The 26,501-nt window shown below is 43.1% G+C and overlaps 4 protein-coding genes across 7 annotated transcripts; 3 read left to right on the top strand and 1 right to left on the bottom strand.

Annotated features, from left to right (window-relative positions):
- Positions 1–750: 750 nt before the first annotated feature.
- On the top strand, positions 751–8,817 carry LOC100820952 (TOM1-like protein 3). Of its 2 annotated transcripts, XM_003577690.4 has the most exons (10): positions 751–1,003; positions 1,132–1,297; positions 3,962–4,040; positions 4,359–4,457; positions 4,543–4,656; positions 5,033–5,202; positions 5,905–5,986; positions 7,063–7,148; positions 7,230–7,463; positions 7,682–8,817. In XM_003577690.4, the coding sequence occupies exons 2-10, from the start codon at positions 1,191–1,193 to the stop codon at positions 8,448–8,450; spliced, it is 1,740 nt and encodes a 579-aa protein (XP_003577738.1). In that variant the 5' UTR covers positions 751–1,003; positions 1,132–1,190; the 3' UTR covers positions 8,451–8,817. The 2 variants fall into 2 exon arrangements, with proteins under 2 accessions (XP_003577738.1, XP_010237854.1); XM_010239552.3 differs by lacking the exons at positions 751–1,003; positions 1,132–1,297 and adding an exon at positions 3,197–3,335.
- Positions 8,818–11,174: 2,357 nt separating this feature from the next.
- LOC100846545 (protein disulfide-isomerase) lies at positions 11,175–14,797 on the top strand. The gene is made up of 10 exons (XM_003577688.4): positions 11,175–11,431; positions 11,838–11,868; positions 11,971–12,255; positions 12,366–12,554; positions 12,642–12,767; positions 13,302–13,439; positions 13,531–13,650; positions 13,724–13,841; positions 14,041–14,153; positions 14,252–14,797. Exons 1-10 carry the CDS (start codon positions 11,223–11,225, stop codon positions 14,477–14,479), a joined length of 1,557 nt encoding a protein of 518 aa, XP_003577736.1. The 5' UTR covers positions 11,175–11,222; the 3' UTR covers positions 14,480–14,797.
- A 1,324-nt stretch (positions 14,798–16,121) lies between these two features.
- On the top strand, positions 16,122–25,844 carry LOC104584611. Of its 2 annotated transcripts, XR_002960108.1 has the most exons (3): positions 16,122–16,918; positions 17,515–17,549; positions 25,830–25,844. XR_002960108.1 is itself a non-coding variant. In XM_010239551.3 (2 exons), the coding sequence occupies exon 1, from the start codon at positions 16,243–16,245 to the stop codon at positions 16,885–16,887; it is 645 nt and encodes a 214-aa protein (XP_010237853.1). In that variant the 5' UTR covers positions 16,122–16,242; the 3' UTR covers positions 16,888–16,918; positions 17,515–17,721. The 2 variants fall into 2 exon arrangements, 1 of the variants encoding a protein (XP_010237853.1); XM_010239551.3 differs by lacking the exon at positions 25,830–25,844 and having other exon boundaries at positions 17,515–17,721.
- Positions 17,927–23,409, bottom strand: LOC100845938. Of its 2 annotated transcripts, XM_010239550.3 has the most exons (8): positions 23,033–23,409; positions 22,063–22,752; positions 21,498–21,536; positions 20,878–21,230; positions 20,217–20,428; positions 18,805–19,061; positions 18,552–18,730; positions 17,927–18,471 (listed from the first exon to the last, which is right to left on the bottom strand). In XM_010239550.3, the coding sequence occupies exons 1-8, from the start codon at positions 23,259–23,261 to the stop codon at positions 18,391–18,393; spliced, it is 2,040 nt and encodes a 679-aa protein (XP_010237852.1). In that variant the 5' UTR covers positions 23,262–23,409; the 3' UTR covers positions 17,927–18,390. The 2 variants fall into 2 exon arrangements, with proteins under 2 accessions (XP_010237852.1, XP_003577734.1); XM_003577686.4 differs by lacking the exon at positions 21,498–21,536 and having other exon boundaries at positions 17,930–18,471; positions 23,033–23,407.
- Positions 25,845–26,501: the final 657 nt, after the last annotated feature.

The raw sequence follows: 26,501 nt of genomic DNA, 5'->3' as shown, positions 1-26,501 counted from the left end.
CTACACCTGGACAATTTTGGAAGTTTAAATGTACATTAAATACCTTAACAATTTTGGTCAGGCTTGGGATACACGTTTTACCACTGAATGCGAACACATGTGAATTTGCGATACATCGGAACTCTTGGTGGGTGGGTTGCACCACGGCAAGCCTTACCAAATAAGTCATGGCTCCATTCGTTTTTATCCAGGGGCGTTTTGTACATTCTACATGCGCTCCATTGCCTCGAACTAACATGATCTGCACCAAGCGATGAGTATGTACCGGTTTGGATTCAGAAAAATAATGCGAATCAATATACTCCGTACTAGATTTATGGTTCACATAATTGACTCTCCAACATAAAATGGTTAGGTTATGATTGTCAACAAATTCTATTTAGTGACCAACCCTAGGTAGCTAAACCAAATAAACCTAAAAAAGATACAAAAGTTGGGAGTCCCTTACCCACTAAGTATCCATACATGTTTCCTAATGAAACTTCCCAACTCACATGAAAATGACTCTTTTCAACAAAAATCCATGTGAATGGCTGAACGGCATTTTCATTTTTCACCCACAATTCTTCTAAAATGAGAAGGCAACCCAAAACAAAAACCTGAGCCCAGAAAAGGCCAAAATTTTCTCTCTCAAAATACAGTGAATTAAATTTTATAAGAAGCAAAAAGTAAAGTAAAACACAATTGTAGGCCCTGAAATTAATTAATTCACACCCGAAAAAGTCCACGGCCGCGTTTTCCCGTCTCCTCCGGTCCTCCCCCAAAACCAAACCAAACCAAACCCAGTCTCTAGGCGAGACAAGTCCTTCCTACCTTCCTTCCCAAGAACAAGAACAAGAACCCTCCAATCCCACACCAGCTGCCGCTCGAATCCGCCCTCCCCTTCCATTTCTCCAACGAACCCCTACAGTTCCCCCCCCGTCTTCGCACTTCCGGATCGGAGAAGAGGCTGCCCCGGTGCTGCTAATTGGCGCCGAATCTCGGCGGCGTCCGCTCAGATTTGGTAACGATTTGGGTTCTTGGGGGTTGAGGGTGTTGGGTTCTTGGGGTTGGGATCGGGGGTTGGATGGTGCGGTGGATCGTGGCGCTGATTGATTTGATTCGGGGGTGTTGGGTTTGGTTTGAGCGCAGGATTTTTAGGGTTTTTGGAGGTGGCCGCGGTGGCGGGCTTGGTGCGCGGGCGGGCGGAAATGTCGGCGGCCGTGGCGTGCGCGGAGAGGGCGACGAGCGACATGCTGATCGGGCCCGACTGGGCCGTCAACATCGAGCTCTGCGACATCATCAACATGGATCCCGGGTACGGCTGTCTCTTACCTTGTTTTTTTGTTCTTTGATTTGCTTGGATTAGTATGCTATTCTGCGTAGAAATATTTCTGATTCGCTGCTTTCTTCAACTAGTGGGGGATTAAGTATTGTTCTATTTTACCCTCGCTAAAGCAGGATGATACCGATGGCATTTTAGCCCATTGATATGACATGGTTTAGTTCCTACTGAGTCAGTCGTTGCATCTTGTTCCACTTACATTGATTGAAAAAAGTATTGTGTAGTTAGGTGGAGATGCAGTGCTGCTTATATGGTCTCGTCGATTCCACTGTTTGTAATTTGTCTCCGCCTGCCCGTTTATGTACTCTATGCTACTTGTATTTAATTTGCAATCTTTTAGGAGTTTATTCTTATGGTTGTTGACATGGAGGGTAACACATTTCCTTAATTGACGAATAGCTTTTTTTTTATCTTGAGTTGATGAATATTTTGTGTTTAATTCAGTCATAACCTCATGGAGGGTGTTGAGCCTTGTGAAGTTCTGATGAGTTGGTGGTGTTTGTTCTTCGGGAAAATTGGCCACAAGCATGGTTTTGAATACGGCATGGCGAGTTGCAGGGACCCACCCCCTCACAGCTTTATAAAGCTTATGGCGTGTCGCGTGACGACTTCATAGAAATATACTAGCAAACAATGACATCATATAAATCACCAATTTAGTACATATGCATGCCTGTATATAGTAGCTATAATGGCATCATAGAAATATACTAGCCTATAATGGCATCATAGAAATATACTAGCCTATAATGGCATCATCTAAGTAGGAGGGAGAGGCACACTACCAGAATAGAGCAGAGGGAGGAAGAGGGGAACAGAGCATACCAGAGAGGGTTAGTAGCATAGAACAGAACAGAGAGAGGGAGCGAGGGCGGAACAGAGCAGAGAAGGAGAGGAGATGCTGGGAGGAAGAAGACAGGGAATACCTGCTACTGGGGTTCGGAGAGGTCGGAGAAGGAGCTGCCGGGCCGGCGCTGGGGAAGGAGCACTCGATTCCCTCTCCTCTCCCTTTCTCTTTCACAATTTCTCTGTGACTTTGATTTCACGGGAGGAGACTCGGCCGATTCCCTTTCCTCTCTTTCCTTCCCTCCCTCGCAACTGCCTTTCCTCCCTCTGCGCCTGATTTTCCTCCTGCAGTTTCCCTCCCGCTAGCCTTGCAGTTTCCCTTCTGCGCCTGATTTTCCTCCTGCGGTTTTCCTCCTGTGCCTGCTCTGCTGTTCTCTTCGGTGGCATCGCAATTTCAGTGCCACGGAGTTCAAAACGTCCCCGCAACGCCACGGCGACGCCACAGACAAATTTTATGGCGGGGGTGGAAGTGATGCCATCCATGGGCGCCACGACATTGTATCGTCGTCATAACGACGATATGATGACATATTAAATACCATGGCTACATGACACCATTGTTTTATGGCCTTTGCCCCAGCACATCGCCGGAATGTGTCTTTGCCTAGTACCATTACAATTTTGTGGTACATTTGCCAGAACACACCGCATGGCCCAAAACGGAAAGTTGACCTTTTTTGCTTGGGGTGATGGTTTTGAACAGTGTTTTTTCTTCTGTAATTCAAATTTTGGCTCGAAAAGGCAGCCTCTGTATACAAGCAATTCACATCTAATTGTGAAGAGGATTGGGGGAGAAAATTACCCGTCAAACACCCAGGACAAGCCAGCGTCCATGGCTGCGGGCAGTGACGTGGTCCAGTGTGAGGGCGTTGGTGCAGCACTCAGACTCGTCACGGGGCAGTGCGGCACCTTGATATGCCGGTCGCCATTGGGGCCGGCCGGCGACGCGGGGCAGACACGAGGTCGACGGAGAGACCCGGCTTGTTGGGGACGAGGGAGGCAGTATAGGGGTGACGGCGGCAGGGTGGGCAGGCATGGAGCAACGGCGGCAGTGCGGCAAGGGGCAACGGTGGCAGGGTGGCGCCTCCTAGGGTTCGTGTTTTCTTTTCTGACGTTTGCAGTCTGCGGGAGGTGGAAGAACGAGGGGAGAAGAAAAGGCAGAAGGGTAAGATGTTAATTTAACGCGAGGAAATATTCAAACATTCTGTTTTGAGCCATAGGATGTGTTCTGGCAAATGTACCACAGAATTGTAATGGTACTGTACTGGGCAACAACACATTCTGGCAGTGCATTTGGACAAAGGCTGGAAAATAATGGTGTCCTGTAGCCAATTTTCCTTGTTGAAGTGTGGTTATGATGTGGCGTCATATTTGGTACTGAAATATTAACAACGAGAAACTTCATATGGTATTAAAATTTCTTCATTACTGTTTTCTATTCAAGGGTGTGATCTGCACCGTGAATTATATAAGGCTCCCAAGAAGTTTAACATGTCTATTAAGGGGTGAATTTATTTTCTAACTTATGATCTTTGGTATCATTATCGAGATCTATGTATGTAATGCGACTAAGTTCTCTACTCTGGTTGATGCTTGATAACTTGGTTCATATGCAAGTGCTGCCTAATCCATAGTTTGGTTTGGTATATTGGAGTGTTGTCATTGTTGTTTGGTCTTATACGTTTGTATATTACAGAACTTCTTGTTGTGGCGTTTTTTCATTTGCCTTTCCACTTTCGTGTGTTATACTCATAAAATGCTGATACATGTATTGTTGAATTGGCATTGCAGACAAGCAAAGGATACACTCAAGCTCCTAAAGAAGCGCCTTGGGAACAAGAATTCAAAAGTGCAAATTCTGGCACTTTATGTGAGTACTGCAAAACCTACTCTTGTATATTGGTTTTTTCGGAGTTGTGACAAGGCATGTCATATTCTGAATTCTGTTACATGTTCAGGTGTTGTTTTAGTGCAAATTTAAGCTACATTCAGTTGCTAATAAACACGTAAATATCAAAAGTTGTATTAATGCATTGGCTACATAAGTTTAAAAAACGTGGTCTTGTCTAGATTTTACATTTGCACAGGCATCTTTTAGTTCTCGAAAATTTCAAGCTGCATATACATTATCTTCCTTTCATTTCTGTCACAGTTTGCTGATTTCATTTGCCTGATTGTCTTACTTCAGGTGCTAGAGACTCTAAGCAAAAATTGTGGGGATGTTGTTTACCAACAGATCATTGAGCGTGACATATTAAGTGAAATGGTTAAGATAGTGAAGAAAAAGGTGGCGAGAGCAACCTCAGTGGCTAGCAATTTTTTCCTAGATTCATTCACGTGCCTCTGTTTTGATTTTAAATTTATCTTTGCAGCCAGACTTAAATGTACGGGAGAAAATATTAAGCTTGATTGACACATGGCAAGTGGCTTTTGGAGGTCCATCTGGGAGATATCCCCAGTATCACACAGCATATCAAGAACTCAGGGTAACTTCAACTTCTGTCTCTTTCATTTGTATGTATCCTGTGTAATCATGGTATTCTTAGCTAAAAGTCCTTTTGGATATTAACACAGTCTTCACGGTGTTACCTTGGGGCCACCAATGTCTAAATAAGTTGCCCTACATGAACATTATTATATGATGTTGGCGGTGCTAGTAATCCCGTTTTATAGATGGTCAAACATAAAAATATTTGACTATATTGCAAATTAGAGGGAGTTACTACTTTTTCCACAGACCTTGATCAGTGTTATTTCATATTCTCAATAAAACTTAGGTCTGCACTAATTTTTTAGTTAGCCAAATCAATTCCTAGTCCACACCATGAACAGGATGCCTTGCTGCCCCTTTTCTTTTTGCAGACAGCTGGTGTTGATTTTCCACCTCGCGAGGAGAATACAGTTCCATTGTTCACACCTCCTCAAACCCAACCATTGAGGCAGCCGCACCTATTTCCTCCAGGACAAAGCTATGAAGATGTAGCTATACAAGCTTCTCTTCAATCTAGTGCCCCTGCTGCAGCTGCCTTGAGGTATTCATTTATTTACTTGCAAAATTGATCTGTGATCTGGCTCCTTTTAGTTCCTCCATATCTTGTTTATGTTTCTTGTTAGTATGTTGCAAACAATGCTAGCAGTACTAGTATCATTTATCCTTTCTTGATGCCATTGTTTGTGCCTCACTTTGTTCATCTTACCTTCTCTTCATTGCATTCTTCCCCTTTCACTGTCATCAAACTTGTTTTCGTTTGATTTGCACGGTTTGTTGTACTCCCTCCGATCCATAATAAGTGTCTCAGATTTTGTACTAACTTAGTACAAAGTTGTACTAAATCTGAAATATTATGGCTCGGAGGGAATACTTTTTATTTGTGTAAGCTTGTACGGAGTAAGGAAAAATACAGTAGGATTGTCTCTATTTTTATTTAAAAAAACATGTTTTAAATGGTTTTCAGAACATACAGTTGCATAAACCATCAAATTCATAGCATCCATCAAATGTACCTTGCCTGGTCTGTGTACTTCTCGTTTGTGCAAGTTTGTACATAGTAAGAGAAAAGACAACAAGGCAGTCTCTATTTTAATTGAAAACAAGCATGCCCAGCCTTGCGAGTGTCACATTGTCATAATCATGCCAAACAGTACATAATTCTCGTAGTTGTGTTTACCTTTTTTCATATTTGAGGAAGAACATTTTAAGTTATAACCTACCTTTATCTTGTACAATGGTACAGTCTAAGTGAGATTCAGAGTGCTCGAGGAATTGTGGATGTGCTGGATGAGATGTTAAATGCACTTGACCACCGACACCCTGAGGTGACTTGCTTCTCATAAGGAATTGGGTTTTATGTGTTCGAATGTATTATCATTGGATGATATTTTAAGTTTTTTTTTCATTTGGTGTATTCTTTATTATGATTTGGGATCTCTTCTAGGCTTCTGTTTTTCTTGATTCAGTGAAAATTTTAGATATAAACATGTAATTTGTTGTTTCAATCTTTGTACTACTCTACTTGGGAGATAATAATTCTGTTAGTGAGTTGAGGTATTTTGTACTAGCATGTATTCTTATGCATTTCATAGAGTATGTCAATATTGTGATGGTGCCATTATTAACCAGAATTGTAGTTCCACATGCAATGAGTTGAGGAGTTTTATAACATGTATTCATATGTATTTTATAGAGGAGGGTGTTAATCCTGTGATCATGCCATTATTAATAAGGTCTAAATGTCTTAATGGTCTATAACGGACAACAAAGTAATTTGTTTACTCAACTTCCAATTTATGTGACATGTTTGGAGTCTGTATTATCTACTTGAGTGAATTCATGCTTCTTCAAACTTCATTGGCTTGTAACACAGCGTATGATGGGAACCTTGATTGCCCAGCTAAAAAAACCTTGATTGCTAACTCAGCTGTTTCCTGTAAGTGTGTGAATGATTTTGACTGTTTCATTTTGACCCAAGTGAAATGTGCTTAGCATCATAACATTAACAAGGATCCCCAAGACCCAAGACAGATGAAAAATTGAATAGATTCAGAGCTGTACTCTTCTCTTGAACTTGCTCTGGTTTCTGGTTGAATGTAATCGTGTTTTAAAATATTTTCGATGTTCGGTAAGAAAAAGAAGAACCATATCAACCCAGTAATTTTTGTGAAATGGTCTTTTGTTCCATAATTTGAACATATGGATCCTTCTGTTCACACCCCGCTTGCCTGGATCAGTTGTAAACTTTTGGTCTGGTTTATTGTTTTCAAATTTCAAGTCAATGAATTAATATCTTTAGCAAAAGAAAACGTTTACTGATGTCCTGTCCTTTTGTTTCCCTGTTTAACTAATATTATTCACGTGCCGAGTAATATTGATTTGATTGAGTTTCATGCTTTAGGGAGTGAGGGAGGAGGTCATCGTTGACCTTGTGGGGCAGTGCCGATCTTACCATGCTCGTGTGATGGATCTTGTTAGTGATACTGGGTATGTGTTTCTTCACTCTGAGTTTGGTTTCCATGCATTTTACATTGTCATGTGACATGACTTCTGGTATTCTCTCTGCAGTGACGAGAGCCTTCTATTTCAGGCTCTAGGACTAAATGACGAGTTGCAGCGTGTTCTTCAGCGTCATGATGACATAGCAAAGGGACTGCCTCCCAATATACCAGTGCCTGTTGCTGGTAACGTAAACCAAGGGGCACCCCCTCCTCGGCCTGCCGGGGCTTCATTTTCCCCACTTCTTAATGTACATCATGAGGATGATGAACCAGAAGATGATTTCTCTGTGCTTTCTCGCAGGCAAGCTATATTCATTTTGCCATAATATTTTTAAGTTTTATGCATGCTAGTGTTCTAAGGTTTGGATGGTTGCTGTCATATCAACTCATATTACTGTTTCCTCAAATTGCTCGCTGATTACTTAAGTAAATGTTTAGTTTCTTTAGGGTCATGTCATGTTACCAGGAATCAGTGGATTCTTTAATTCATCAGCTGATATATGATCAAACGCTTTGTAGGTCTGCAAGGGATGGCACAGCAGCACAGGGCAACCTTTCTTCTGTTGCAAGAAATGAAAGGCCATACCCAAGCCCACTTCTTCCTCCACCGCCATCAACAAAGAGACCTGTTTACACAGAGTCAAGCAGTGTTGACTACCTGAGTGGAGATTCCTACAAGTCTGAAAAAGTACCAGATGATTTTGTTAACCCAACTGCCCCAGCCAATATATCTGCGCCATCTTATTCAAAAGCAGAAACAAACCGGCAACCAAGTTATGATAACAGGTCAGAAAGTGTGTCTGATGACTTCATAAACCCAACTGCCGTACACAGCTTCTCTATGCCTTCTCGTCCTGTGAGTGAGCCAAACAGTTCATCTGTGAATCAGCATGAGAGTTTACCTGACGATGACTTTATAAACCCCACTGCACTGCCTGGTTTTTCTTCGTCTTCAACTAGTGAGGATCTTCCAAAAGCTCCATGGGAAGCACAAGCTCCAGTTTCACTACCGCCACCTCCTGCAAGGTATGGTCAAAGACAGCAGTTCTTTGAGCAAAATCATGTCTTTCCTGGTGGGAACAATGGAGGAGGCTACGATGAACTACTGACGCAGACAGGGAACCTTTCTCTTAATCAAAGAAACACCGAGCATGAGAAGAGTGCATCAGCATCGACCGCACCCCGTCAGCCCAAACCTGAGGATTCTCTTTTCAAGGATCTAGTCGATTTTGCCAAGAAGAATCCGTCTTCTCCAACTAAACCAGCGAACAGCCGCAGGACTCGCTGAGTGACGAGTGTTCCAGTGATGTAACACAGTTAATTGAGTTATTGGGCTGTTGGTTTTATTACAGGTTAGCGGGTTTACATACACCATCAAATAAGAGTGTTCAGACCTTTTTTTTCCATTATGTTGGGGATTATTTCGGTTTGCGCGTTGGACAGTTAGAACCACAGATGTCAGTCAGATACAACGTGATGATACTGGGTGTGGTGTGTAGTGAGTTGCCATTTCACCTTTTCGATGTATTGGTTTTCGGTTCTGCTTTCCCTTTTATTTTTTGCTTAGCTGTATATATTATTACTCCATTCAACAGCAATATTCATAGTTCAGTTTGGAGTTTGATGATCTATATAAAGGCTTATGTTCGCTCTTCTTTTGGTGAACTTTGTTGGTGAAATTAGGTGTTTCTTTTTACTTGTTCGTTTGTGTAGAATTCAGCAGAGAAGTTTTAACAGAGAGTAAAATGCATGGTCAATTTGTGGCTCATGTTTGGCATTGGACACAGAACGATCGTCTCCGCGTTCATATTGATTCTTACACGCAGAATATGACCGGATTGTTGATTTATCTTGATAATAATTCACGGTAGCAGCAAACAGCGTGAAATGAAATCTATGGTCTGATCGTATCTGGGTTAGCACAAGAAGCTTCCGCGATATATGGACAAACAAACAAATAGCGTGATGGATGAACTAGATTTGAGCAGCAGCAGCAGTAGTTGGGAGGCCAAAAACCTGCGTGCATTCCGCTCCCGTAATCCGCCGGGTCTGCAAGCACGCTCTACGTGTGAATCACCGATCAGTTCAACATTGGCCTTTTTCTTGGATAGTACAGGGAGGCAGAGATACAAGATAACAAATTCGCATGCCAGATTTTGTTGCCTACTAGTACAGCAGTGTCATTTCCCAGCTTCAGATGAGGTGGATCCTATATAATGTATGTAGTGTATGCTTGTCATCTGCAGGAAAAGCAAATCAGAAAAAAATGAAAAGCTTTTTCTATAACAAACAGATTTTGTTCTCAGCTCTACACAAGGTGAGCAGCAATTCAGATGATGTGGTTTGTATGCTTATCCCAGTAAAGCCAAATTTATTTTTATCTCCATCTGCTAGCTTGTTCTGTAAGAGCACGGAAAGGTGTCCAGGCCGTTGGAGATCATCCGTCCATCATCCTTTCGCATCAGACGGCCAGCACATAGCTTGGGAACGGAATCAGTTCAAGATTATAAGCGGATACTGCCACTGACACGGCCACAAGAGAGTGAACTGAAAAAGCATGAACACTGGCAGAGATGGATACAACGGAACAAATTCGCGTAGGGCCGGATTTTGTTGTTTCACCAGTAGCTTCTTCAGCCTCATATGAGGTGGATCCTACATAATGCTTATCATCTGCAGGAAAAGCAAAACAGAAAAGAAGCTTTTCCAATAAAACTAATTAACAAACAGATTTTGTCTCAGCTCTTGAGTTTGATAAGGATCACAGAGCAGAAATACTTTTTCTCCGTATACGCAACGTCAAATGTTTTAGCCCTACTTTAAAAAAAAAACAAGTTTTAGCCCTGGTGTTACGCTTTGTTCTTTGTATTGTAATGTAATAATTGTAAAAAAGAAGAATTACAGACTAAGGTAGGGGCCTTCTTAAATTAGGATGTGTATGTATCGGACCGTGCTAAGATTGACCAAAGCATCATGATCAAATCTCGTTTTAAACTCCCCCCACGCGTTCCGTGCAACCTCGTGCTGTTGAAAGTAATATATACCGAATCCCTAATCTCAATGAGCAGCTAGCATCACATGTAAGTCATCAGATCCGAGATGACCTGAATTAACGCTTTGTTCTTTGTATTGTAATGTTGACTTCCGACATTAACACAATTATAACGCCCAATGTATAGACAAATCTTTACAGCTCTGGCATCAAATGAAATTAAATGAATTGAATTTCCACAAAATTTATTCTGTTCCAAACAAACAAACAAACAAACAAACAAAACCTCCTTAAATATCAATTCCAAAAATCCACACACCAGTCGTTATCCCGTCGCTCTAAATTTGGATCCAGTCCACCAAAATTTGGCAGCAAATTAATGAATCAATTTTCCTGACTGAAATCGGCACGAGATTAATTTTTGGTTACTGCTAGTACAAAATCATCTTTTTTCGTATCTTTGGAAGCGGTAATAAATCAAAGATTAAATGCACGCCCTCCTTTACCCCGGATTTGGAAACGGACGCCGCCGGGGTTTGGCAGCTAATCAGGGACGCGTGGCCGTGTCACGGGGGCTTACGTGGCACGCTCCCATTGGCCCGGCCCCGTTGTTGTACGTGTTCACGGGCTCTCACACTGTATTCCAATTCCAACGGCGCCTGCCCACGTGACGTGGCGTCCGGGGCTCGTTAATTAATCCCCGGCGGTTTACGGCACGGCAAAACATTATCAATTAGACCCCCTTGTGATTCACATAATTAAATCTATACCCCTTTGGGGGTGTCTCTTTGATGGCCTTGTTTTTTGTTTATGCCTGCAACTGAGTTTGTAGGAGTTACAGGGGTGTACATGGAAAATTAGCATGTAAGTTGCCCCATGAGCCCTGTGGGCCGCGCCCACGGTTTCCTTCGACTGGTGGGGCCCGGTGGCAGGGACCACGGCCTGGTGGACCGGGTCTACGGTGTTGTAATCTACTGTAAACCCCTCTAGGCCACTCCGCGCTATTAAAACCCGTGGAGTGTGTCGTCTCGGGAAATCTCTATCTCTCACCACTTCGAGTTTCCCGTCATGGCGATCTGCAACAAGGCCTGGATCTCGCTGCTGCTCGCGCTCGCCGTCGTGCTGGCCGCGCCGGCGGCCAGGGCGGAGGAGGCGGCGGCGGCGGAAGAGGCCGCCCCGGCGGCGGGGGAGGAGGCCGTGCTCACCCTCGGCACGGACAACTTCGACGACGCCATCGCCAAGCACCCCTTCATCGTCGTCGAGTTCTACGCCCCATGGTGAGTGAGCCTTCGCTGTTGTTCTGCGGGTTTGTATTGTTGAAGGATGGATCTGGAGGGTCTGTGGGGTTTAGATCGCTGGAGGGGGTCTCAGATGCGTGAATTGCGGAGGATGGTGGTTCGTTCTGGGATCTGGTGGGGGTCGATGCTCCGTGTAGTTTAGGTTGGATTTGTGATCCTCGAGGGTTTTAGGGCTGGATCGGAGGTCCCTGTTGGGATTTTACTGGGAACTGACAGTTGAAGTTGACTGTCTACTGCTAGTTAGTGTCAAGCTTTATACTGCTATTGTTGCCGATTGCTTGTGTTCTACTACGTAGTATTGATCTTAGTACAGTCTCCAGTTAGTTAGCTCCGAATTTGTCCGACTAGTAGCTGATAAAGTAAAATCGTTTTTTTTACTTTTCAGGTGTGGACACTGCAAAAGCCTGGCACCAGAGGTAATTCTTCTACATCCTTGGACCACTTCCGTAGCAGTAGTATCATGTCGAATTGAATGTTTTGATCTCGTTTGTTAAGTTTCAATGTGTTTGCTGTTGCAGTATGAGAAGGCAGCTCAGCTGCTTAGCAAGCACGATCCTCCGATCGTTCTTGCTAAAGTTGATGCCAACGACGAGAAGAACAAGCCGCTTGCCGCGAAGTACGAGATCCAGGGCTTCCCGACCCTTAAGATCTTCAGGAACCAGGGGAAGAACATTCAGGAATACAAGGGCCCCAGGGAGGCTGAGGGAATCGTTGATTACCTGAAGAAGCAGGTCGGTCCTGCTTCCAAGGAGATCAAGGCACCAGAAGATGCATCGCACCTTGAGGACGGGAAGATCCACATTGTAAGATCAGGATTCAACTTGGCTTTCTTTTCTCTGACTTAATTCATATAGCAATTGTTTGGTTCATGCTCTATGCTGGCTGACAAGAAACAACAATTGCAATTTTATAGGTTGGTGTCTTTGCCGAATTGAGTGGCCCTGAGTTTACAAACTTCCTCGAGGTTGCTGAGAAGCTGCGGTCTGATTATGACTTTGGCCACACTGTGCATGCCAACCACCTCCCACGCGGTGAGACAGCAGTAGAGAGGCCATTGGTTAGGCTATTCAAGCCATTCGATGAGCTCGTTGTTGACACCAAGGTTATACTCTACTTTGAAAGCTAATATTTGTTTATCTATATTCATATTTTGTTGGCTGACCTTATATTTTGTTGCTATATTTTACAGAATTTTGAGGTTTCTGCTTTGGAGGCCTTCATTGAAGCTAGCAGCACACCTAAAGTTGTTACTTTCGACAAGAACCCTGACAACCATCCTTACCTCCTGAAATTCTTCCAGGGCAATTCTGCCAAGGTAACCACATGATGCTACATACTTTGTAGACAGTTTGATGATTACTTCTATCAGCCATTCATCGTTAAATTGGTCATTGTATGGAGTTTTAACAGGCAGTGATGGTTAAATTTGACAACTGCACAAATTTTTTTATGTCTATGGTCAATTAACACTATCTAGCTATTTTTCAGCTCAAGTCATGCAAACAACTACATTTCGTCGTTGTGTGCTTTTGATGTACATCTCTAATGTCAATCCTCCTGTATATAGAAGAAAACAATTTACTCTTAATTTTATCAGAACAATTTAATGATACATTCCTAGGATTGGGCTATCACTGTCTTATTTTGGGTTATTTCTAAGGGCCATCACCCATAGTGGTTTACTTGGAACTCGCTGATTAGCTCGTGATGCTGCTTGGCTGTCAAACTTTTTATCTCTTTTTTCCGTAATTTCTATAGAATTATCTGTTTAAAGTTTACATCATATCAGTATATTTTAGTTGGTGGTTACTGATTAGACTTCTGTTACTTGGCATTAAATTGCGTGCAGGTTATGCTTTTCTTGAACTTCTCCACTGGACCATATGAGTCCTTCAAGTCTGCCTACTATGGTGCTGTAGAGGACTTCAAGGACAAGGAGGTCAAGTACCTGATCGGTGACATTGAAGCCAGCCAAGGCGCCCTCCAGGTTGGTTTCTAACTTCCAAGAGGACCTGTACTCACTTTATCTAAGCTGTTATTTATCTCTTGATGCTGACAATTAATTTGTTGAAATACAGTACTTTGGGCTTAACGCGGACCAGGCACCCCTTATTCTCATCCAGGATGCCGAATCCAAGAAATTTTTGAACTCAAACATTGAGGCTGATCAAATCGTTTCCTGGTTGAAGGAGTACTTTGTAAGTAGTAGACAATATTTGTTTCCCTTGTGATATTTTGGTCATCTGTCTCATGAGTCCTTAATATTCACAGGATGGTAAACTAACACCATTCAGGAAGTCTGAGCCAATTCCAGAGGCTAACAACGAGCCTGTCAAGGTTGTTGTGGCTGACAATCTCGATGATGTGGTCTTCAAATCTGGCAAAAATGGTACTAAATCTTCATTAATATTTTATCTCCACCAATTAGGCTTATAGTAATAGTATTGCTGACTGTCATTCCATCTTAAATTAATCATGTTTGACGCGAATGTCTAGGGCTGTCTTTGTTCTTGTCACTTGTTACACCATAACAAAGTCTTCCTATCTGATTAACGTGTATCTCATTGATTTACTGATTTGCATTGCAGTTCTTATTGAATTCTATGCTCCCTGGTGCGGACACTGCAAGAAGCTAGCACCCATCTTGGATGAGGCTGCTACCACCCTTCAAAGCGAAGCAGATGTTGTCATCGCTAAGATGGTAACCTTTTGTTTCTGGATGCATCATTCGTCTTATTTCACTTCTTACCAGCCGCAACCTCAGTTTATCTAACCACTGTTTTACATTCTTGTCCCCAGGACGCAACCGCAAACGACGTGCCTGGCGATTTCGACGTGCAGGGTTACCCGACCCTGTACTTCGTCACCCCCAGCGGGAAGAAGGTCGCGTACGACGGTGGCAGGACGGCCGACGACATCGTCGAGTACATCAAGAAGAACAAGGAGACCGCCGGCCAGGAGGCAGCGGCGGCGACCGAGAAGGCGGCAGACCCTGCCGCCACCGAGTCGCTCAAGGACGAGCTCTGATTAGGCTGCTTTGCAGCAGTGGTAGAGGGATCGACATGGGGTGAGGAGGACCTGGCGCTAACATGTTTTGACAAGACAGCTTCCAACGCCAAATTTTGCCGAGGGTGGTTTAAAACAGAGTGGAAGAAAGGAGGGTTGGTTGTTAGATGTGTTGGCTCCGTCCGGCCTTTACTTACCTGATATGTATCCCATTGAGAGAAACCTGTACAATCTCAGATCAGTGGTGTACTTAGTTAATTACCGGAATGTGACATTAGAGAGGTTCCTGGAGAGAGCTTTGGTAATAATAAATGGCGCTTCTGCTGCCTTGTCGCATCATCATGCTTCATGCTTCGTATATCATTTGCTCAATTGCTTGGTTTTAGATAGTCTGGTTCAACAGTCTAGCGGAGGGCAAACTAGGCCTTCAAGCTTAGATTTTTTCTTCTTCTTTGAATTGGTGTCACTTTACTGATTAATCAGAAACAAGGTCGTTACAAATCTCATCCGGGCCTCAAAAACCAAAGCCCGAAACAACAGGCTTGGCAATCAAAGAAGATAAATCTGACGCCTAAGAGTTGAGCAACCGTAGGCAGCGTCTTTACTTGTAGGAGTAATTGTTTATACTTTACTTCAGTTCCCTCTTTAAGTCTGGCTATGGCATCTCTGGTCCTGCTTTGGTAAAAGTTGACTATCAAAACTTAAACAAGGCCAATTTAGGGATCACACTTGAAAGTTTAAACTACACCCATCTTGAATGAATTGCAATAAAGCACAGGACACCCATTTTGTGGTCCTTAATCCTTTTCAAACGGTGACAGACTGAGAGTGCACTTCTTCCCTTGTCAGGGGCCCCAGCAGGGCATCCAAAGGGCCCCCGTCTATCCTTGCAAGTCAATCAATAACATAATGGTTGCTCTTCCATCAGAAATCCAAACACCTAGCCAAACACCAAAATCGAAGGCTGGATGGGATGATGATGATTGGTCCTGGTGGTTGGTGAGTGAGCCGTGCCTGAGACTGATGGTAAACCGGATTTGAATTTCATCAATTGTGCCTTTTACAAATTTTGAACCCGATCTGTTTTCGGAAAAGTTTAGTACTTTGTTCTAAATTCAAGACACTTATTATGATCAGAGGGAGTATATATCGACGTAGTGCTCGTGCATAGCTACGGAAAAACGATGACATAATTTACCCGGAGAGTGAGTGAATTTTGTTTTGGATTCATCGTCAATTTCATGCAACAAACCATATAGAAGTTTTGTTTTGAACTTACGGGCATTAATTGGGAAAAGTGAAAAGCAAGAGAAGATAAAAATGTAAAAAATTAAAATAAGAGCTCACGAGGTTACGCAGAAAAGACGGTACTCACTCCGATGCATAATAAACAAGTGTTTCAGGTTTGGTACAACTTTATACTAATTTTATATTAAATCTAAAACACTTATTATGGATCTGAGTGATTACAATTTACCCGGAGAGAGTGAATTTGTTTTGGATTGATCTCAATTTTATGCAACAAACCATGCAAACCTTCTTTTTTTCTGAACTTACGGGCATTAATTGGGAAAAGAAAAGCAAGATAAGCGAAAAACTTAACCGACTTAAAATAAGTGCTCACGAGGTTATGTAAAGCAAGCAAGGTTCATTGAAAAGTAAAAAAAGGTTCATTTAAAAGTACACATGCATAAGCATCAATCCTCTTGCTTCACTCCTCTTCTTCCTTGCTTTGAAAAAATCTTGCCTACCCTTCCAAGGTTAGAAAACCCAACCATCCATGCATGCAACAACAAATATACTCAGATCAGATCATTCCTCGTTGCTTACTCCTTGATTCGATCCTTGGATCTCCCCATGAATGCACGCACATGAAGACGACGACGACGACGACGACGACGAGACGCCTCCTTCTCAGGCCAATAAGCACAACCAGCAGCCCTCGCCGGCAGTGCCCTCTCGCCGCCGGGCTCGCGCAGCTCGACAGCTTCTCCTCCGACGACGGCGCCGGCGGCCGGTTACCCGTGCGGTGGTGCGCCGACGCCATGCGGCTGGTGAAGCGCACGCAGCGGGACCTGATCGCCGCCTTCTGGAGCTCCTCCGCCGCGGAGGAGGCGAGGAGATTCGACGGAGAAGGAGACGGGGAAGAGTGGTTGGACTTGGAGAAATACATGGAGGAGACGGCGGCGCTGCTGGACCTCTGCAACGCGCTCAAGTCCGCTGCCGCGCGGCTGCGCCGGCGCTGCATGGCCGCGGACTTCGCCGCCGCCGCCGGAGGCGAAGACGAGGAGAGCGCGGAGGTGAGGGGGTCAGGGGAGCTGAGGGAGGCGGCAGAGATGCTGGGCTCCGTTGTCGATCAGGTGTTCGACGAAGTGATCCGGGGCCGGAACGAGATGCTGGGGATCCTCAGAGACAAGGCTCTCGCATAATTCCTTTACCGGTTGATTGAATAATTTTGGGGTGGGTTTTAGTTACCCCTTGATTAATTAATCATTAATCCTGTGTAGAAATATGCATGGTAATGTTGGAAATGCTTCTTTTATTTTACTGTAGGAGATGTTGTGATTTGTGGTTCTGTGTGATCTGATTGTATTTTCATTGAAAACTTGGTTTGTAAATTTGAATTGACGGTGTGATGATAATTAATAAACGTTTCATTTGTTTATCTTGCTTGGGTGAAATAGCCGCAACCAGCTATATAGAAAGATGCCGACTTTTGGATTTTTGTCTCCCGAGCTATCTCCATGGAGTTCTCCATTTCAAAACTTACATTTACAAGTTTTAACGAATTCTGAAAACATTTCTGGATGTACATACAAACGTATAACATGTCATCTGAGCTACAAAGGAAAGATACATACGTGGATCTATAGTTGATGGATAGTAAAATCTAGTGATAGATCCAGTCATTTCTCTTTTTCGTGTAGCCCACAAATAGAGTTATTTCTCAATGAAATTTTACACGTATGTACTGTACATTTATATGTAGATGCAGTTTTTTATTTTTATTTTTTTGCCACTCATCAATATTTCTTTTCAATTTTTCACAATTACAGGCTTCATGGAGCCCAAGCTTAAAAAGAAATTTCAGGTACCTTTTATTCTTCTCTTGAAGCAACATAGCCTCTTCATTTGTCCATTTGGCATAGGGTGATGTTCATTCTGAGTGAAATGAGTCCCAGAGATCTGGACTTATTCAAAGTGACTTTTAGAGACTGACTGTTTGATGATACTGATAAATAGAGCAATTGTTTAAACATCCAGTTATTTATTCCAGCTATGGAGTACATATTTTTTTGTTTAAGCAACATGCCTTGTTTATTGTGGATCGACACAGAAAGAATGATGTTCAAGTTAGAGAACAAAACAGAATGAAGTTCATCGAGTCAAATGAGTTTCAGAGATCAAACATACAAATATATGATTTCAAAGCCACATTTAGTTTCGTAGGCCAGACTTTGAAGAAAATCATGCCAAAAAACTCTTTTGCTATTCTGGAGAGAAACTACAGAAAGTAGCTTCCTGTTGTAATATTACATTTCAGTATGGCCATTGAGGATTACACGAGAATACAACCGCATGATGGTACACAACACATGCCCAGCTATGACTTCCACAGATCAACCATGGACCATTTCTTTCCCAAAAGAATGAACAAAAACTTTACGGCGAGCAACAGGGGCTTATGAAACCAAACAGCTAACATTTCCTAATCTGCCTATGTCGAGTACAAAATGGAACACAGCACTGATCTGCAGGATCATGTATATATGAGTAAAATCGCCCATGACCATCCATTAAGCATAAATTCCTCAACATTATAAGATATTGACAATGAACAGCCCTGTGCCTTCCTTAGTTGTACCAAATGTATAATCCTCGAGCTATCTCTGCTTCTTCTTCTACACATCCATCCTTCCAAAGAATATCTGCTATCTTGTTAGTTGTTGACTGCTGCGTCTCTCCTCTGATCGATGATGGAATAGTTTTGCTATTGATCGCCTCTCACAATCCTGAACAAGTGAACAATAGTGATTAAACTAAATTAAACATGGTTGTGGCCAACCTAGCCATGATGGTTCACCATACTCACCTTAAACATATTGAGGCGAAATGTTTTCTTGGGATTCATTCTTCTAAGCTTCAAGTATGTATATGCAAAGCTGAGCTGGTCACGAGGTGTGAAGCGATCAACCTCATTGAACCACAGGCAGGAGAATAAGTTGGACATTGGTGTGTGTTCTCTCACGATGAAAGAACCTTCAGGGACATCTGTAGCACGAAAAAAAATCTTGTTAAGCAAAACTAGTACACTAGAATTAATACTAGCAGGTAAGAGACCATACAGCTTGGTAGCAACTTGTTGGGATCCAATGGGTTGAACTTTGTCAGTCCATCAGCTTGGTAAAACTCAAACTGCTGATCAATTATTGTATGGTTGAACTTGTTTAGCTTTTTATTTTGCACCACTTCCTCCCAGACACAGTGCCGATCATAGTGATTGGAAATCGCATATTCATAACCATGCCGCCAAAGAAAATATTCTAGGATAAGGATAGGATCAGTTTGTAGTCGCAATTTGCTGTCCAGCCAGATTGAGAATCTGATACAAACAACCATGCTGTTAGATATTGCAAAAAAGACAGTCGATTAGGATGCAAAGCTAAGCACAAGCACCAAACAATTTATACACTAATTCTCTGGCCGATCACATTCACTTTTGCATATTCTGGAACTTCAACAATCAAGATAATACATTTGTCAGAACCGAAATACCCATATTTTCTAGATAGATAGCATTATAAAAAAGAGATGTTGCCTGTTTATCCATAGGCACACCATATGAAAGGCAATCCAAAAGTGAAATCAGGAAGACTGTCACGAAGTGATCAAACCAGAAAAAAAAACAGTAACGGTATGCATCCAACTGTGGTCAGCATATTTGACATAGAAACACTGACACTATTGAATTGAAGAAACCACTATGGATTATCACTATGAGCTATGATTTAAGAAGACAAGCACACGCTACAGATGCGGACGGGATGGGTTCCTGGTGGTGGCCTGGAATTGATACTTGGGACAGTCAAGGGTGGGAAACAGAGAACCAAATTCTCTATTTCGGAAAAAACCCAGCCTACTTCAGTACTGGTTTTTGGCCAGTTACTGCCACTAACTGTTATTTCCAAGGGCGGTAAGGTCTGTCCAATATAATCAAAAGCAGTGACTGCCCTTGATTTTCTGTTTTTTTCTGAAGATTTGAAGGTTACTGTCTAACCACACTTAAAGGAATCCACGCTATATTAGTTCAATTGACTAGAAAAATCATCCTTTTCCGAATTAAGTACCTGGTGCCAACATTATTCTTTTCTCAGAAACCTTCTAACCATGCAGTTTTATGCCTGATGCCAGCACACAGACAGTCAAATGTTCCATATATGATGCCACAAATTAGACTGATATCAAATTTGAATTTCACTGATTTGGTCAGTATATATTTTTTTCTGATCATGTCCCGATTGGGAAGGAAAATAAGTTCACTGCCTTTGATTACATTACAAAGGAGGTATGCAAAATACATGATAAACCAATGCACTAAAAGGTATGTTGAGCAAAAGGTAAGATTTTTTCAGCAAGAAAAAGGTTATGGCATGACAACAGGGAAATTGCAAGCATAACATTTCAAACTACAGTTGAGTCCATCATTGAAATGTGCGGTTATCAGGACAGAAGATATTATGCAGAATTTCAGTCTTACCTTGATGATGGGAAAAGTCGATGTGCCAAAAGTTTTGGTATTTTCCCTACCCTCCGCATGTCATTATAAGGCATATTCTTAATCACTATGATTTTCCATATACCAATGAAACCCATATTGTCCATTTTTAGGCCTTCCGATAGCAAAGTATGCAATGTGACATCATCCAAAAACATAGCAAAACAAACTGTCTTCTTTGAGAGACTTGTGATCTGAAAAAAATATCATAGAAGGACATTTGTTAGGGATATTACAGGACAAAAGGTCAACAATTGTTTAAGTATGGAGTGTGGTTATAGTGATTTTGAAAGAAAAAAAAGTATGTGAAGAGCAAGCTTTCGATCTTGTATCAGATCCAAATATAAGGATACTGATGAAGATATCGTCATCGTAATATTGATGGAGATGTAACAGCCTTTCATAGGGATACTGCTTTAACTTGACACGTACATAGACGATAGAACCATATGTAAAATAAATGCGAGGCTAACAAGATTCTAAACTTTCTGTGGCAAACCATACCAAGAACAATGCTTTTGTGATGTACAAGAACATATGAAGGAACCTACAGAAATAGCTTAGATTGATATAAGCCACTTAGTGCAACTTATACAGGACAGACAAAGCATAGTAAAAGAGTTATGTGAAAGAAATATCATACTGTTTTGCCAAACGGAGTCCTTAGACGATCAGAATTTCCAAAGATGCAGGAAGATACAGCAATTCGGCATTTGCTCATGTACTTCCTGTCATCCTCCGATATATCAAAACCGGTGCTTGTACCATTAGGTCCCTTAACGAAAGCACATGTCAATTGTTGGTCTTGAGCTACATAGGAATCCTCTCTTTCCTGCAGACTCTGGTGGCCGGCAAATCTTGGCTCCCAAAAATCTGATCCAACTGGTTTTTCTTCAACTTCTACATACTTCAAACTAAAGCTAGCGAATTTCTCATTTTTCACAGGCTCTACAAGTTGAGCAGTGGAGTTGAGGAACTTCATTTCACAAGTTAAACCTGGTTAAGATTTTTCCACTAATTAGAACACCATCAAGAATAATAGATGCTAGAATAATAGCCTTTTAAATGAGTAGATAAAAAATACATGCAACCAGCTTTTACTAGACATGTACATGACGGCAAAAAACAGTAGTATCATATTTGGTAACAGCAGTATTTATGTCACAGAGCAAATATAGCAATCCTACTGAACGATTTATAAACCTAATGACCAAGCTCACAAATATTGACTTGTACTTGCATGAATTAGTGCAGAAAATATACCATGGTATCGTCGTGTGCTAACATTCTTCGTTAATTCACCTGGCAAAAGAACCTAGTCATCCAACACGGGCACCATACCAAGATTATAGCATTTAAATAATTAAACGGAGCTTGTGCTACGTTTGATTTCCATATCCAACACCAAATCATGAGGATGTTGTGCCACCAGCATATCAGTTAGCGGTCTAAAATGCCCAAAATATCCAATATTCTGGTCATGTTATGCAGGTTGCAGAATGTAAGTAGGTACTAGGTACAAACGTATGGATGTTAATGTGTTGTTCATGCTGTGAGATGAAAGTTGTCACTACGTACAACACACATGTTATTCATGTTGCCAGCACCCTTTTGTTAGATTCAATGATTCATTCAATCATATTTCATTTTTGACATTTCTAAATAAAATAATGATCTCACTACAGTAGAAAGTAAACATGAAAAATCCCCAAATCTTATGTTATCCTAAGTGGGATTAAATTGCCCACCAAGCTTAGCAAGAAATCAATTTCCATCACTTAAACTGCCCGGCTCTAGCTTTTAAATCTGAAAAGGGAGAACAACTCACCAGACTTTTTACGCTTTGATTTCTTCTTGGACCCACGTTTCTTATTAACAGTCCCCGAAACTTTCTTTGGATCCACATTAGCAGCATCACTGCCAAGATTAATCCCCCCGCCTGCCTCCATGTGTCTATCCAAGGCAACATTTTCGTCCTCGATGCTCTCATGAGTACCATCACCAAGCTTCCTTCCGCCGTCAGATGAACGAAACTGAGCATCTTCGATATCATCCTGCACATCAATGCCATCATCATACTCATCATCTGGATCAACCTCCCTCATCCTCGTGCCCGCGGCTCCAATGGCAGCCGCCTCATACTGCTCCAGCTCTTTCCTGCCACCCTCATTGTACAAGGTGCCTCCTTTCCCACCTTCAGCCACCTCGGGGACCTCCTTCTCAGCAGCACCCCTGGTACTCTCCAAGGTCAACCCTTTCTCAATACCGGTATCAGAATTTGTGTCTTTGCCTTTCTTGCTGCTGCCACCAGCATCGCCGGTGTTTCCACCTGCACCCGAGATCTTCTCTTTCTCATCCTCCGAGTAGTCCTCATCGCGCCTCCGATCGTCCTGGTCCCAGTACCTGGAATCCCGGGCACCGCGTCCACCTCCGCCATGCCCAAACTTGAGCTCTTTCCAGTTCTTGCTCCGGTTCCACTCCGGCAACCCCTCCCCGCCGCCCGAATCTTCGCTGGTATCTGCAAAAGGTACACACACATGGGATGGCATTATGCCAACCGGAGGAACAAACTAACAAATGAAGCACCCCAAGATGGTATCTACCAAACACGGAACTGGATCGCGAGCTCTCCATCCGCATCCAGCCACGCCATGGACGAACCCAAGCGAGTCAAAATATGCCATCCCCCCCCCCCCCCCCCCCCCCTAACTCTCCAACCAACAAGCACACCTTCGTAGACCGCGTCAAACCATCGCCAAGAAATCCACCGAACCCGGGGGGAGTGAGAAACCACGAACCTGCGGGGTCACGGGAGAGGCGGCGCGAGAGGAGGAAGACGCCGGCGAGGAGGAGGAGCGCCGCGACGGCCGCGGCCACGGCCGGCGAGCGGCGGCGCGGGGGCTTGCCGGGGCGGCGGATCCGGGAGGGCTTGGAGGGGTGGGCCCGGTGGTACTCCGGGAGCGGGTGGTGGGCCGCGCCGCCACCGCGGGAGTCGAAGAAGCCGCCGGACTGCCTGTACTGCGCCATCGGTCAGAGGCGGTGGTGCTGCTACTGCTCGCGCCCGTGCTCGGCCACCATGGACGGGAAGGAAGGAGGAGTCCCGGCCAGAGGGAGGGGAAGCGGAGGGGAGGAGAATGGAGGGGCGTTTCTGTAATTTGGTCGGGATGGTTCGAGGGGAGGGTTGGTTAATTACACGTGATGGGTGTTAGGAGGAGATAAAGAGTACTGACATTGTACTAACCTCACTTTCTTTCTCTCTAGTCATGGAGGTTGGTGAGATGGAAGAGATCACAGGTGAGAGCCGACATGTTAGACGAAATAAATTCCCCCTACTTTTATGTGAAAGACTAATTTTAAGTTTAAATTTTCTAAATCACAAAAGAGTAAAATGCACCCGCAGTCCTATAACTAGTAGTGTCATGTCAAGTTTGTTCTAATTCTATAAACTGCATATTTGTATCCGATTCGATTTTATGCTGTATACATCCTTGGTTCTAAACGCGCACGACAAGCCGTTGACCGGCCAAGTGACGCTTTGACTGCCATGTTGGCTAACTGATCGGTAGTAGAAATACGCAAATAGGACAAAATATTTGTGTCTTTCATTCCGCGTTCCATCCCTAAAATTCCCCACCTGAGTAGCCCTGGAGACAAATGATCTCGACGGCGACTTTAGGTTTCCAGCTCTAGCCATCGTTGATGGGTGGAGGCGGAGGCTTATCGTCACTTCGTCGGGACTGCTCCGATGGGATGACTCCCTCACGACGTTGCCTTGGTGACACTCTGCCACAATATGGTAAGTAAACAGTGGTGATTTCGACGTTTTGATTTTGATTCTGGTCAAGATCTCTCTGCCTCGGTGGTGATTAACAGCCGCTCGACGATGCAGACACTCTTCACAAGACTCCGTGGTGCTGACCAAAAGATCTTGTAACCAGTGGCGGATCCGGGAACAAACAAAGGAGGGGGCTAACTTATAACACCCAAAATTTGCTAGACAGTAATAAACTGCACGAGAGTGACAGTACGTAGTTATCGGCCCAAACACTATAATCGTCTCTAAAAAAATAAAAGACTATCGATGGTAGATCATGAATAGAATCTCTCCGTCTCAAATGAAACATAATCTTTTTGGCCTCAAAGAACAACTACCCATGATAGAACATGGATCACTAAAAAAAATCAAATGCAAAAAACTTTTGAAGAAACACAAACTAAAAGGCACCGCCGAGCGCTCATGATGCGCGTTGGTGTTCAAAAACGGAGAATTGTGGATTTGGGGGACTTTAGGGTTGGGGTGGCTTCTGAAGTTCGGGAATCGGGTAGTGCAGAGACGGAAGACGACGAGCTCACTAGCCGCGAGAGTTCTTTTTTTTAGCGGGACTAGCCGAGGGCGACTGGGCTGCCGCGGCGGACTGGCGGTCGCCGTGTGGGCTGTACCATGTTGGGCTGGGGGAGTGGAGGGGCTATGATGGGCCTGGCTGGAGGGGCTAGGTTGTCTGAAAACAACTATGTGGCTAACTTTTTTTTTAAAATAATACGAATTAAATAATCATTTTTGAAAATAATATGCATTTTTTTGAATTTTTAAGAATAATACGCCCTCGGTCTGGGCTAGGCCGATTAGCTCCAATTGGTCTAACCGAAGCCGATTAGTTCCAGTTGGTATGGGCGAAGCTGATTAGTTCCAGTTGGCCTGGGCGAAATTTCAGTTGGTGTCGTCCAAGCCGATTGGAACTAATTAGCTTCCTCAAGCTACTTAGTTGCATGATCAATGCATGTTTAAATGCACGTTGCTTATGTTTTGTCCACAAACGCAACAATTCGACTGAAATTACGGCACGATTGAAATTAAGAGAGCAAATTAACAGAAACTGGTTACAGAACTGAGTCACGATTTGACTGAAGTTAAGGCACGATTGAACAGAAGTTGGTTACAGAAGTAAGACACGATTGAACTATCTGCTCTCTTAATTTTCAATTTCAGTCCAATCGTGCCTTAGTTCTGTAACCAGCATCTGTTAATTTGCTCTCTTAATTTCAGTCGAATTGCTGGATTTGTGAACGAAACACAAGCTACGTCCATTTAAACATGAATTGATCATGCAACTAAGTAACTTGGGGGAATCCGATTAGTTCAGTCGGAGCTGATTAGTTCTAATCGGTTTGGACGGAACCAACTGAACCTAATCAGTTTCGCCCACGCCAACTGGAACTAATCATCGCCGACCGCACCTAATCGGCTTGGGCCAGGCCGACTGGCCCTAATCGGCCTGGCTCATGCCGAGGGTGGCCTAGTTTTGTAATTTTTTACAAGAACGCGTTATTTCAAAAATGATTAAATAATTTGTATTATTTAAAAAGAATTAGCCAACTATGTGTGCTAAACAGCACGGGCCGTATGCCTTTTGTAACGCGTTGGCAGTGCTGGACAACGCCGGGTTGGCATTCGCTAAAAAAATAAAAAATACCGTCGGGTTGGCATTACCGATTGGCCACAAAAAACATTCTGTCATTAGTTCGGTGGTGTATAACACAAACTAAAACTAATCCCTATACTAGGCCCAGTTCTAACCTAAAGATGGTTTCATACAGGAGCTCCTGCGGAGTCATTTATGTGCATCCAAGGCCAGAACATTGCGACGCTTGCAGAGCCGCTCTTGTTTCGTTTCAATACACTCAGAACCTTTGGGAGCACTTCTCGTCGGAATCCCGTGTGTTGTTATCTTCAGAGGTGCTATCACGAAGAGGTCTTTTAGCACCACAAGGTTGGTCCCGAGAGAATTTTCAGTACTCACGACCCCTTAGGTGCTACCGTGCTAGCATCACTAATTTTTTTTTAATTTTTTTAAATAAATTGAGTAAATTCATATGACGTGTGTCTACCATCTTGCAAAATTTCAAATCCAAATTCATTATATGCATAGAGAAACAAAAAAGACAAATATGCAAGGATGAACAGTGTCAAGAATTTTGTCTTTTCTGTTTGTCTTTTTGTGACCTATTCATATCAAAATTTGTCTTTTTTGTTTCTCTATGCATATAATGAATTTGAGTTTGAAACTTTGCAAGGTGATAAACACGTATCATATGAACCTACTCAATTTATTTCGAAATTTTTGAAAACTTTTAGTGATGCTACTGTGCGTTGAAAGCACGATAGCACCTAAAGGATGGGAGCATCAAATATTCTCTCGGTTGGTCCTCAGGAACTGTTTCGTTTTTTTTGCACTGGAGGTGCTACCCGGATATGGCATCTCAGCACAC

This window comes from Brachypodium distachyon, chromosome 4 (assembly GCF_000005505.3).
Source record: "Brachypodium distachyon strain Bd21 chromosome 4, Brachypodium_distachyon_v3.0, whole genome shotgun sequence".
Taxonomy (NCBI): domain Eukaryota; kingdom Viridiplantae; phylum Streptophyta; class Magnoliopsida; order Poales; family Poaceae; genus Brachypodium; species Brachypodium distachyon.
The sequence above is the reverse complement of the archived record's forward strand: the minus strand, read 5'-3'. Positions and strand labels throughout refer to the sequence as shown.